Consider the following 13,438-nt stretch of genomic DNA (forward strand, 5'->3'; position numbering starts at 1 on the left):
TGAGGCAACAGTGCTAACCAGTGCATCTGTCAGAGTTCGCTGGTTAAAGCGGGTAGTGCGCACAGGCTGACAAGCGGGCAGGAAGCAGGCAAGCAGGCGGAGTACGGGGAAAACGGGGATTTATTCGGGATCGGGACGGAGCAGACAGCACTAAGACTAACTAACATCAATGACGGACCAGAAACTAAGGCAAGACATGGTCTGAAATAGACGAGACTGGGCGAAAATAAGTGGACACAGCTGGGCAAGACCAGGGAAGCACACGTGGGTAATCAGGGGGCGTGGCACACACGAGGATCGTACGAGCCGTGCAAGACAGCACCACCATGCCGCCCCTGAAGTAGTACACTCTTACTTAATTTATTAATTAACCAGAAAGTATTAGTTATATACTGATCCCACGTTCGTTCATTCTTAATCATAACAGTTACTGTATTTGTTCATCATTTGTACTTGAGTAGTTACTGAGTTATTACTGAGTAATGTATATTTGAACAATATAAAATATAATAATATATGTGCTATAAATCAACAAACCATTGTCCTTTCCTTTTATCCACTGCAGGGCTGCAGGAAGCAGCATACAGAGGAAATGCCTTGGGCGGGATGGTAGCCCGGATCAGGGCTCACATACTGGCTCACATGTGGGCAATGAAGAAGTAGCACTTCATGTGTACGGGAGAAAAACAGCAGCCAGAGGAATCCTATGCAATCTCAGTGAGAATAAACTCCCCAGACCCAGGACTGGGGCAGGAATTGCAGGATTCTCCTCTAGCATTTATTTTGGCATACTGTATTTATTGCTATTATCCTTGGTACATGTTTATATTTGCCAATAATTGAAATTGAAATAAACATGATTATTATTCATCCATCCTCGTACCGCATATCCTGGAGACGAGGGCCTGGAGCTTATCCCAGGTAGCATAGGACACAATGGTATACTTTTGGATGGGATGTCAGTCCATTGCAGGGAATGCACTCACTCACACACTTTAAGCAATTTAGAGATGACAGTCTATTATTATTATGATACCTATAGTTTTTAGTAGTTTTCACTATTATTATGCTTTTTGCCATGGGAGTCTATGGCAGCCCATAGAGCTGATTGGCAACTTTTTTTAAATTTGGCACATCAATAGAGGTCAGTTCCAACTATTCATACCAAATTTGGGTTCAATCCATCCATCACTCTAGCGCCACCCTCAGGCCAAATTTCAAGAAATGTTTTTGCCTTATTCTCTTTCTTATCATTGTATGATTATGCTATTTACTTTTAAGTATTAGCATTACCTGTCTTAGTGACATCCCATAATACAGCTCTGATGACCTGATCACATATAAAACACTTCCCACGCAGCACATTATGCTTTATTATCTATTTATTATTCAAACATCAAACTTTGATGACGTCAATGTATATCCCTGACATAAATCACTGACGTGAAGCTATGGACATCATACTTAACTAGCTGACGTTTTAGTATTTTATATAGCATGATGGGTGCAGATCTAACTTAGTGTATAACTTAGTTTCGGCAGTGGTTTTGCTATATAGAGTCCATCGTCATGATCCCATAGTTAGCGGAAGCGAAAATAGTGTAATTAGTACAAGTACTGAAGAAATGTAATGTAATGTAATACCGAACAGCTTTCAAAAATGCGGTACCGCAATACCTTTTTGGCACCGGTATCCCGCACAGCATCAGTCTGCCTGAGATATTTGATAAAGTGTGGATCTTCCTATACGTGCAGCACGAATAAATAAAAACCTCTGCTTTGTATACTTGACAAATCTGTGTGTGTCATCATACTCAAAACCGCCCCAAATAAGCCACGAAATTAACCATGAATTCTACCCTACTGTGGTACACAGCTTTGCTTCTTATGTTTCTTTCTCACAAAAAGTTGCAGGTTGATGACAAAACGTGCTCGCGTCCGGACCAGTAAGTGCAACAGGGGGGCAGAACTGGGGAGGGGGGCGGGATGCGATCGTGCTCGGTTGCCGTATAACGCAGCCGGGCCCAGTGTGGTACGCGCTTAGTCTAATTACAGGTTCTTGTGGGAAGCTTGTGTGATGTTTAACCTTGTTCATGTCAGGTTTCGGGCTGGTTGCGAGCGCGATCGCACGGACAGGAAACAGGCAGGCAGAACACGGGGAAACTGGGATTTATTAGCACTAAAACGGGACGAAGCACGAACATCGACTAACTAACATCAATGACGGACCAGGAACGAAAGCAAGACATGGACTGAAATAGACAGGACTGGGCGAAAATAATCGGACACAGCTGGGTATAATGGGGAAGCACACGTGGATAATCAGGGGGGCATGGCACACATGAGGATCGTACGAGCTGGGCGTGACAGTTCGACATACTGATCGCTATGTATCGCGATACAACAGTTTGCAATGTTACCAAAGTGTCATTTTATAATTCCCATATTAAACAAGTTACCGTGCATAGTGCTTTGGGGAGAGACAGACTCCAAGAGTGCAGTTCATTTCACGTGTCTTTAAGTCATTGTCTGATATTATCCAGAGCTGAATGTGTGATTCATGCTTACTACTATATTCTTGCTTTGCAGTTCTTACACAATTTTTTTTCTTATTTACTTCTAAAAGTAAATAAAAAACTTATAAAACTGTCATTATTATATAACAACTATACGTATTATGATGTTATTATTTAGTTATGTTGTTGCTTGGTTACATTTGATGCCTCCGCACGTGGGAAGCTACCGGTTTGAAAGATGCGGCTTCACTTGCTTTTCTGCACCAAGATGGCAAGGTACGTTGCATTTCTGCTCCCATTTTATCGTATAACTTATCTTATTATTTAGTATCTGTCTTTGTATGTACAGTGGTACCTCGACCCACGAACTGTCCTGATCACGAATAAATCGGGTTACGAACCAAATGTTCCAAAATGTTTTGTACCGGTTGTCGAACCGTGTTTCGGGCCGCGAACCCACAAACGTCCCGAAAAGGGTCCAATGAAAGCTCCCCAAAGAACCACCCGAAACGCGAAGAGATGTCCAGTATAATAATAATTTAAAAAATCATATTTTCGAAATTACTGCATTTGACTGTTACTCAGTCTTTTAATGTTGATTGTTTAGTTTTTTGGGGGGATGTTTTGTGGTTCTTTTCCGTGTTTTGGCGTCTTTCGAGCGACCAGCGTATGCTCAGTTTTAATGTTTTATTTAATTTAGCATTTGTTAGGATGTAAATGTAAATGTATGCTCTCAGTTATATGTGCACAGTCTGTCATAATTTGATTGTACGGTAGGGGGTGTTGAGTTGTACTGCGCGTGCTCGAAGTGTATGTATGTATGTATGTATAGAGTGACCTAAAGAGAAAGACGGCGATATGTCCTAGTTCATGGTGAATAACGTGTTGTTCCATTTATAAATCCTCTATTATTGTTAGTCTTCTCCCGATTTTCTTACCGCTGCACCGACAGTTCGACGTGCCAACAGCATTATTTGTTACAAGTAAGGTTATTTTAATTTAAGTCTATATTCTTGGTCGCGTTCTCCCCATGTCGTCGTGGGCTTTCCTCCGGGTACTTGCTAAATTGCCCGTAGGAGTGCATGTGTGAGTGAATGGTGTGTGAGTGTGCCCTGCAATGGGCTGGCCCCCCCATCCTCGATTTTTCCCTGCCTCGTGCCCATTGCTTCCGGGATAGGCAACCCAGTAGGATAAGCGGTTTGGAAAATGGATGGATGGATTCTTGATCACAGAAAAATATTAAAAATTGAAGAAAATGCAGCGTTTCTGAGGTTTAAACATATTGAACATAATACATATTTACATTATTTGAAATGGGAGAAATTGATTGAGGTCACGCACTTTTCAGGTCAGGAACTAAGTTCGTGAGCCGAGGTATGACTGTATATTGAAATATGTTTGTGTAAAATTCCGTATATTGTTTGGATTATATTTAAATTTTATGTGCAGGTTAGTTAGTGTCATATGCAGGGTTGCCAACCCTCACTCAAGATGTCTTGTAGTCAATCTGTTTTGTTCCATTATAAACCTAAAATTAGCTGCATCAAAAGTGTTGGGGTAGTCTGCAAACACTCCAGACTATTTACAAGGTAGTAAGACTGTTACACATATGGAGATGAATGTGCAGACTTGTCTGGAATTGAGAATCTCACGCCAGCCAGCTGACCAAAGATAGCAGCTCTGCCTGTGCAGTAATGCGGTTGTTGATTGGGAAGGTGTGGGTCAGTGCAGAAGTGTAGTCCACATGTCAGGAGTGACTGACAGCTCCATTGCATTGCCTGCATGTTGTTTTTCCTCATTCAGAATCAGACGATTTGAGAAAGCTGTTTGCTGGAGCGACGACAGATACTGGGCAACTTGGGACAAGTGGGGAGAGGTGATTGACTGGGGAGATGAGAAAGAGCTGTGCTCCCCAGCAGAATCACCTTCTGACCAGGCTGACAGTTCCACTGAGTCACATTCCCGAAGGCGAATTGCCAAGGCAGTTAGCTGGACGGATGATGCTTATTGGGCAGCCTGGGACAAGTGGGAAGAGATCATCTGCTGGGGTGATGAAGAGGAGTGCTCCCAAGTAACTCCACCCACTAGCCAGCTTGGGAGGGATAAGGGGATAGATGTACATGGGTTGGAGGCTTTTGTGATAAATAACAGGACAATCTCCATAAAGCCTGTAGACAACCATCGAGACAGTCTGAAGATAGGAGCTGTGCTGGTAGACCTCTGCCAGTTTGATCTCGAATATTTAGATCAAAGTAAATTTAATTTCGAAATTGTACAAGTACAAATTGGAGAAGTTGAAGTGGAGGAGACTAGAGAAAAGTCTTTTGAAAAAGCATTTGAACTGGAAATTGTGGATGTGGCAGTAGAAGTTGTAAACAGTGAATTCCAGCTGAATGCTATAAATTTGGATATTGTTGAAACTAAGGTGGACAAATTATTATTGGAAGAACTGATCGTTGGCGATTTAGAAGCAGGCAATGTGAAGGTGTCAGTATCAAATGGCAATGTGGTGAAGGTACCCTTAAGGTACCCTTCACCACAGAGGAACAGAAGAACCAGGCAACCTTAGACCATACTCTCTGGTGGTTGACTCGTGGCAACTGGACTTGTCTCTGAAAGTTAGAAATGTTTCGCTGCTCATCCAAGCAGCTTCTTCAGCCTGAGGGAGGTAGTAAGTCTCCACATATTTATCCTCCTGGGTAAGTAGTATAAGGGGGCTCGTTGAGTGAAACAAAGTGGGGGGGGGGGGGGGAGTTGCGGGTAGATGTAACCATCATACCTTAGCAGTCCCTCCTACTCCAATAGAGTGGGTTGTTAAGGGTGGTCCACCTGGTGGAGGTGTGAATTGGGTCTGTTTTTTTCCTGGGAATTATTTTTGTTTTGGCAAATGATGAGAGGGCCGCAGGTTAAATTGGAGACAGGTTGTGCCTAATGCCTCTACCTCTGTTGATTGAGGGGTTGTGCATTTGCACATGCAAAGCTGCTTGGACGAGCGGTGAAACGTTTCTACCTTTCAGAGAGGTACAATGTCTTTGGATGTCTTTTGTCTTGTGCAGTCTGGGAGTTGACTGAATGCTGGGGCGGGGGTAGCTTTTCCTTTGTAGTGGGGTCCGGTGGGGCGCCTTGGGCTCTGTGGGGCCCGGTGGTGCTGCTGCCTTGGGCCCCGGTCTAGATGGGCCTGGGCCCCCCTCCCTGGATGGATTTCGGGGAACGGGGAGTGCCTATGGGGGTCAGCGGGGGAGCTGGCTCCGGGGGGGGAGGTATTTTGCCCCCCCCCCCATTCCTTTCCTCCCCATCCCTAAATGCTTCCCTCCTCCTGCTCCATCACACCACCACACATGTAGGGCTTTGAGGTGTAGGTGCGTTGCTGGGATGCAGGGTAGGTATTCCTCCTCTGTCCCCTCGCGACCACCTGTACCTCATTCATACACTACAACGTAGACACTCTCATTACTTACTCTCTCATGACACATACATTTAGGGCGTTGGGGATGGGCACACAGAATGGCATCCAGAGGGCGGTCTGTTCATTCAGCCTTACCTCTGGTGCCAGGGCCCACGTCTCAATTTTAATCACACATAGACATTGAGGGCTCTGGGGAGAGGCCGAGCTAACACCAGCTGTTGGTCGGCAGGGGGTGGTTAGTGCCATGCCCTTCACCTGTTTTAAAAGCACTTTAGAACAACACACACCAACACCACATCTGAGCGGGCGAAGGGGGGCATGGGGTCTTTTCACACCCCCGTTCCCTGTTCGCCATTTGGGGCTGAGAGGAACAGCTGGTCGGGGTCTGGGCTGGTGGGCTTCTCGGCTACTGCGGGGTCCGGGGTGATCTTCTGGTCTCCTCGCCAGAGGAAAAATAGGGGTCCACATAGAGTATACATGGGGAGTGAGAGTATGTGTACAGCGTTCATTTCTGTGTGTCTAAATGTTGGGTGAATGTGTAAATATTTGTTTATGTCTGCATGAGGGTGGGAACGTATGCTTGTATATGTGTGTGCCTGTTTGTCTATACACACGTGTCAGGTTGGGTCCTAGACTCCACCTGAAATAACATCTCGGGCACAATAAAGTGGTCCTCCGCAGAGGGGGGGTGGTGGAGGGAAAAGAAAAAAAAAAAAGCTTGTGACCCACCGACCGATTTCTTATTTGATTACTGTTGTTCCTTGTCTTGTTTTTGACCCCTCGTGGTCTGCTTTTGTTTTTATTAGTGTCTCTAGTGTTTTTCCCCTTTCCTCCTTTGAATCCCTGAGTGAGTCGTCCACTCTCTGTTTCTGCTTGCTCCATGACACGCTGTCGCTCTCAATCCGCCCTGGACCTGTGACAGTATTTCTGTTTTTGCTTTTGTTTGGACGTACTGAGTTTAGGATACCTAGCTTAGAAGGAATAGTTTAACCTGTCATGTGTAACGTTGTTAAATGCGCTGATATCAGTGTTATGTCACAGTACCAGAAACTTAAAATGGTACATTTTGTTTTCTTTTTGTTTTCTTGCAATTACTACATACAAATGTTTAATGTTTTGCTGACATCTAATTAGAAAATAAATGCATTTATGCTTTAAATGATCTTTTTGTTGTCTTCAATCATTTCAACAGGTGAAAATGACCTGAAATCAATGAGTTTGAACACTGGACACTACATTCCGTGTTTGTGTATAAAGTCATGTTTAGCGTACATGCGAGTTCATTCGTATCCTTTTCCCCAGAGACAAAAAGTAGGCTAGGCTAATGGGGAAAAAAACACACAAATATATAGACCTAATGTCAGTGTATTATTCATGAGGTTTTGTAATATCTTATATCTTATATAGTATTATATTTTGTAATATCTTTGGTGTGTTTAAAGCCATAAAAAAAACTTTTTTAGAAACCTAGGCTGTTGATCAAATCATCATCAAATTTGGGGGGTGGGAGGAAACCGGAGTCCCCGGCGGAAACCCCACGACGACATGGGGAGAACATGCAAACTCCACAGACATGTGACCCAGGTGGAGACTCGAACCCAGGTCCCAGAGGTGTGCGGCAACAGTGCTAACCACCTCACCACCATGCCGCCCCATCATCATCATTATTATTATTATTATTATTATTACTACTACTATATAATAGGCTTTGCTAAGCAGGTAAATTCATGTGGACTTGTTCTTTTCATATTAAGACATTAATACCAACTAGCTTTAAGAATAGTGGAATGTTACACTTTTTTTCTTCCGTTTGTGGCGCCCCCTGGATGGATGTCGCCCTTAGCATTTGCCTATATTGCCTATGCCACGGGCCGCCTTGACTTTAGCCAGAGTGTCTCTTCTCATTTTGAGTCTATTTTAAGAAAAAGAAATTGCTTTTTCAAGACACTTGATGTTCTTTGTTTGATCCCTGTCTTTTTTTTGCTGGTTCTTTGCAGCAGAAAACTTAAGGTAATTTCTAGAGTGTAATATGGACAATTTCATTCATTTTGCTTGTTGTTTGTTTTCAGCAAAACGTTAATGTAATTTCTACCCTCCAATAAAGAAAAAAATCTTTGTGAAAGTTTTTATTGACGTGTAAAATGTACGATGTACAGTGGTAAGGGAATGTGATCTCTACATGTTGGTTAATGACATGCATGTATGTTTGCGTCATTTCATTTTTTGGTAAGACATTTTATTATGAATTTATCCTTGAGTGAACTAAGTATGCTTAATAAAAGTTTGCCTATTTCCAGTTACTTAATGACCCGTACCAATAATAATTGATAGTTTGTTAATTAATGATAATTTCATGACTTTACTTGATGGGGCACATCATTATTAACTAATTGATGAAGTAAGTATGTAATTAAAAGTAAAATATGTGTAACAGAGAATGTAGCAATCTAGACCATGGGTATGTGAATGAGAAGCCAAAATTGCCTGTTTTTTGTGTTGGTGGCAGTTCACTATAATTTGACTTAAAGCAGACGTTTCTGTACAGAACTGCTCCAAGACCTTTGTTTTTGTGCCTTTCCATGTAGCTGATGTGGAACCGTTAAGGGCTGAGTACCAAGTATCTTCCTGTACTAACACATCAAAGCTGCTCTACACCCTCACAAAGGCTTAAGGTATGATATCTGTAGAAAATCCATCCATTTTCCAAACTGCTTATCCTTCTGGGTCACGGGGGTCTGGAGCCTATCCCGGAAGCAATGGGCACGAGGCAGGGAACAACCCAGGATGGGGGGCCAGCCCATAGCAGGGCACACTCACACACCATTCATGCTCATACGCACACCTACGGGCAATTTAGCAAGTCCAATTAGGCTCAGCATGCATTTGGACTGTGGGAGGAAACCGGAGTGCCTGGAGGAAACCCCACGACGACACGGGGAGAACATGCAAACTCCACACACACGTAACCCAGGTGGAGACTCGAACCCGGGTCCCAGAGGTGTGAGGCAACAATGCTAACCACTGCACCACCATGCCGCCCCTACCTTCTCCCAGTTTGAAATAAATGAAGCCTTTTCTGGTTACTGTAATCAGTTTTACACCACACATTTACAAATGAATGAAAACATGAAAGCCGTTGTCTGACTGAATCAGTCACATCTATACAGTCAGTCTAAGGCCATTTGGGCTGCTGCCCCTGTCTGCACTTCGGCTGCTACAGCTGCTGCTTGTTTCATGGTGTGTAGAACAAATTTAGGTATATAGACATATTTATTCAAAGCAAAGCTTTATACATCACAGCTCATCTGAGGCCTTTAAATAAGTGATTCTAAAGGCTGAACTCTGCTTTAAACCCTGGGTGTCTAATGAAACTGCACTTAAGAAAACAAGTCCATATTTATAAAACTGTGTGTGCACATGGCTCCACATAACTTGTTTATATTTCACCAAAAACTTGAAAATATACGCTTTAAAAAAAGCTCAGTCCCACCCAATACACTCCCGCACAATTCAGTACAAATAGTTAATACTAAGGCATTTGTGCTTTTCTAAATGTTGATATATATATAAACAAGTTTGCACATTATTGCACTCCAATGACATTGAATGGAAGATCAAAAATTTGCTCTTAAAAAGGTGTTTATGCAATAGTATAAATTTTATTCCCCCTTGACTTTTGTTGGAACAAAGTACAGCAGGTGTCTGTGTGTAGGAGATATAAAAACAACTGAAGATTTATTCGTAAATAAAAACATCTATCTTAAAAACATTACATTTACAGTTACTGTAAAATGGGTCTTTTTTGCAGTGTAATAGTTGCCGATCCTTATCACGACCACCACAATTTTTGCAAAACCTTTAACTATGTATCAGCTTGGTACAATTTTTATTTAAACGCTTCTTAAAACACTACTTACCTGCAGAATGTGTCTCTGTGTAATTATCTCGGCAAACTGAAACTCACCCCCCAAGGCAGACGTGAAATAAGAGGTCCAGCTGTGTCTGAGGAATGGTTATCCTGTTGGGGTTAAATATATATGTTCAAAGAATACTACAAACGTGTCTGTCTATAGCAGTTTTCATAAAGTCTGATGAATTGAACAGTTTTATGAAATAAAAGGAATGTTACAGGAACCATTCCAAAGATCTGAATGCTAGTATTTCTGCACTCTGACTCCCCAGTTAATATGAGGGAATAAAAAAGAAAAAAGTTTGAGATTAAATTATTTGCAGTGTCTTCTAGCAATACACTACGAACTACATCAGAGAAATTCTATTACTATTATATGGAGGTGGGTAACAAAATATTTCTATTAAGGGAGTCAAATCATTAGAAACCTTGACACATTTTAACTGTCAGAACTGGCAGTGGATTGTTTTTAACAATAATAAGAATGGATGATTTATTTATGTAGCTGCTCTGCAGCCCCCCAGCACTGCATGCTGAGGCATTATGCTTCCTCCCCTGATCACCTGTCAGCGGTGCGACCTCATGTGTATGACTGCTGGTAGAGAGTCTGTTTAAACATTTCCTGAAGCAATTCACTTTTGAGGGCCTGCATGGTGGTGCTGTGGTTATCACTGCTGCCTCACAGTCTTCATGGCTCCATGTGTGTGGAGTTTGCACGTTCCCCCCATGTCGCTGTGGGGTTTCCTCTGAGTACTCCGGTTTCCCCCCATGTCGTCGTGGGGTTTCCTCTGAGTACTCCGGTTTCCCCCCATGTCGTTGTGGGGTTTCCTCTGAGTACTCCGGTTTCCCCCCATGTCGTCGTGGGGTTTCCTCTGAGTACTCCGGTTTCCCCCCATGTCGTTGTGGGGTTTCCTCTGAGTACTCCGGTTTCCCCCCATGTCGTCGTGGGGTTTCCTCTGAGTACTCCGGTTTCCCCCCATGTCGTCGTGGGGTTTCCTCTGAGTACTCCGGTTTCCCCCCATGTCGTCGTGGGGTTTCCTCTGAGTACTCCGGTTTCCCCCCATGTCGCTGTGGGGTTTCCTCTGAGTACTCCGGTTTCCCCCCATGTCGTCGTGGGGTTTCCTCTGAGTACTCCGGTTTCCCCCCACAGTCCAAAAACATGCTGAGGCTTGGAGTTACGGAACTGCCCACAGGTGTGCATGTGTGTGTGAATAGTGCATGAGGGTGCCCTGCGATGGGCCAGCGTCCCATACTGGGTTGTTCCCTGTCTAGCACCCATAGCCTCTGGAATAGACTCCAGACCCCCTGCAATCCTGAATAGGACAATGAATGGATTCACTTTTGATACCATTAATTATGTGAATATGATAACAGGAAACAATAAAATGAATATAATGATGCTACCTAACAATAATAACATTTTCTATGGCGTGTATCCAGTGTTCAGCCTGGTGTCCATTTCTGGAGGCACAGGTACAGTGCTGTGCAAAAGTCTTAGGCAGCCAATGAAAATGTTTACAGCTATTTGTCTGAGTAGAAAGCATGTATTAGCAGTCAAAAAAAGTCAGAACTGAAGCAGTAACCCAATAAAAAGCAACTTGAATTTCTCCTGTTTTCCAAAAAGTGACTGATACCTTGTTGGATGGTTATAAGAACACGGCTTTGGTTCCCAAACCTCTCTTCAGCTCAGCCATTCCATGTGTTTGTTAGATCTCACAACCAGCTCACTTAACTTAGTGTGACTGAGCTGTCACCTGAAAGCACTGTGCTACAGTGAGTTCTGCTATTACATTAAATGCTGGGCAGCACTACACAAATGCATTAACACCAACAGGCTAAATTTAAAATCAGCAACCCCGCCTGCCTTCTTTAGGAAAGCACTGGCCAGGCCATATCTGTGGTGGAGTTATGCCAATTCCAGGGGACCACGAGCACCATCATGGTGGGACATGCCTCCATCACCAACAAAGTCCAGAAAAGACTTTTCTTCCTACATGAACTCAAGAAGCCTGCAACCTTAGGGGGGAGCAAGTGGCTTCGTGGGCTCAACCTTTCAACGTGTGACCAGAAGGTCACTGGTTCAAGCCTGGGCTCAGTTATGTTTGCAGGTTCTTCAGCAAGGCCATTCACCCCCAGCTCCCTAGGTGCTGCTACAGGTGGCTCACATTCACCCATCCACACACAACACATTCATACTCCGGAGGCAGAGGCTGCCATGCAAGGCGCCAACCTGCACGCCGGGAGCAATTTGGGGTTCAGTGTCTTGCTCAAGGACACTTTGATGGGGTCAGGAGAAACCAGGCCTTGAACCTGCAACTCTCTGGTTGCTAAACGATAGCACTACCTCCTGCACCATCATCTTCCCCATAAGATGGGGCAAGTTGGGGGATGTGTGAACAGAATTTGCTCACAGGGAATAATTATTATAATTATTATTAGCACAGGGGGCGGCATGGTGGTGCAGTGGTTAGCATTGTTGCCTCACACCTCTCTTCATCTGGGTTTGAGTCTCTGCCTGGGTTACATGTGTGTGGAGTTTGCATGTTCTCCCCATGTCGTCGTGGGGTTTCCTCCGGGTACTCCGGTTTCCCCCCACAGTCCAAAAACATGCTGAGGCTAATTGGAGTTGCTAAATTGCCCATAGGTGTGCATGTGTGAGTGTGCCCTGCGATGGGCTGGCTCCCCACCCTGGGTTGTCCCCTGCTTCGTGCCCATTGTTTCCGGGAAAGGCTCTGGACCCCCCGCGACCCAGTAGGATAAACGGTTTGGAAAATGGATGGATGGATAGATGGATTATTAGCACATCATGGAATAGTTGAAGATGGACAATATACACTAGTGGCCAAAAATGTGGATATTAAGTAGCATTTCTGGCATTGTGTTTTAAAAATTATTACACAAATATTAATAATAAATAATAATAATACATTTTATTTATAAGCGCCTTTCAAAACACTCAAGGTCGCTGTACAATGCAAAAAATACATAGATTCAATAAAACAAGAAAAAACCTAATGATTAAAAGAAACATGTGTGATTAAGAAAGATAAGACAATCTAAACAGGTAGGTTTTGAGTCTGGATTTAAAAAGCGGAAGAGAATCTAAATTACGGAGATCAGGAGGGAGAGAATTCCAAAGCTGGGGGGCAGAGTAACTGAATGCCCTGTTCCCCATTGTCTTTAAACGAACAGAGGGTACAGTGAGAAGGAAAGAGGAAGAGGAGCGAAGAGTGCGGGCAGGAGCAGCAGAGTGGATGAGGTCAGATATGTATGGAGGAGCGAGGTTATGTAGTGCTTTAAAAGTGGTAATCAATATTTTGAAATTAATTCTATGTTTTATGGGAAGCCAGTGGAGTTGTTGTAAGACAGGAGTGATATGGTGAAAAATAGGAGTCCGTGTTATGACCCGGGCTGCAGAGTTCTGAAGGAGCTGCAATTTCTGGAGGGATTTATTAGGGAGACCAAAGAGAAGAGAATTACAGTAATCGATACGGGAGGTTACAAGGCTGTGAACTAAAATAGCCGTGGTGTGGGGAGTGAGAGAGGGGCGAAGACGAGAAATATTACGTAAGTGGAAGTATGCGGGCCGAGTAACATTATTGATGT

The 13,438-nt window shown here is 43.6% G+C and overlaps 2 protein-coding genes across 2 annotated transcripts in view; one reads left to right on the forward strand and one right to left on the reverse strand.

Annotated features, from left to right (window-relative positions):
- The window catches only part of LOC125725260 (uncharacterized), a 202,679-nt gene that overhangs the window by 170,149 nt on the left and 19,092 nt on the right, over positions 1–13,438 (reverse strand). The window lies entirely within an intron of this gene.
- On the forward strand, positions 2,093–5,208 carry LOC125725237 (uncharacterized). The gene is made up of 2 exons (XM_049002006.1): positions 2,093–2,792; positions 4,320–5,208. Exons 1-2 carry the CDS (start codon positions 2,755–2,757, stop codon positions 5,083–5,085), a joined length of 804 nt encoding a protein of 267 aa, XP_048857963.1. The 5' UTR covers positions 2,093–2,754; the 3' UTR covers positions 5,086–5,208.

This window comes from Brienomyrus brachyistius, unplaced genomic scaffold (genome assembly GCF_023856365.1).
Source record: "Brienomyrus brachyistius isolate T26 unplaced genomic scaffold, BBRACH_0.4 scaffold63, whole genome shotgun sequence".
NCBI classification, from domain to species: Eukaryota; Metazoa; Chordata; class Actinopteri; order Osteoglossiformes; family Mormyridae; genus Brienomyrus; species Brienomyrus brachyistius.

What these genes read in the sequence shown, in the direction of transcription:
- LOC125725237 (XM_049002006.1), top strand. Translation starts at nt 2,755, where the DNA reads ATGCGGCTTCACTTGCTTTTCTGCACCAAGATGGCAAG. An exon ending in TTCTGCACCAAGATGGCAAG is followed by an intron (nt 2,793 to 4,319) that starts GTACGTTGCATT and finishes TTCCTCATTCAG; the next exon opens with AATCAGACGATTTGAGAAAG.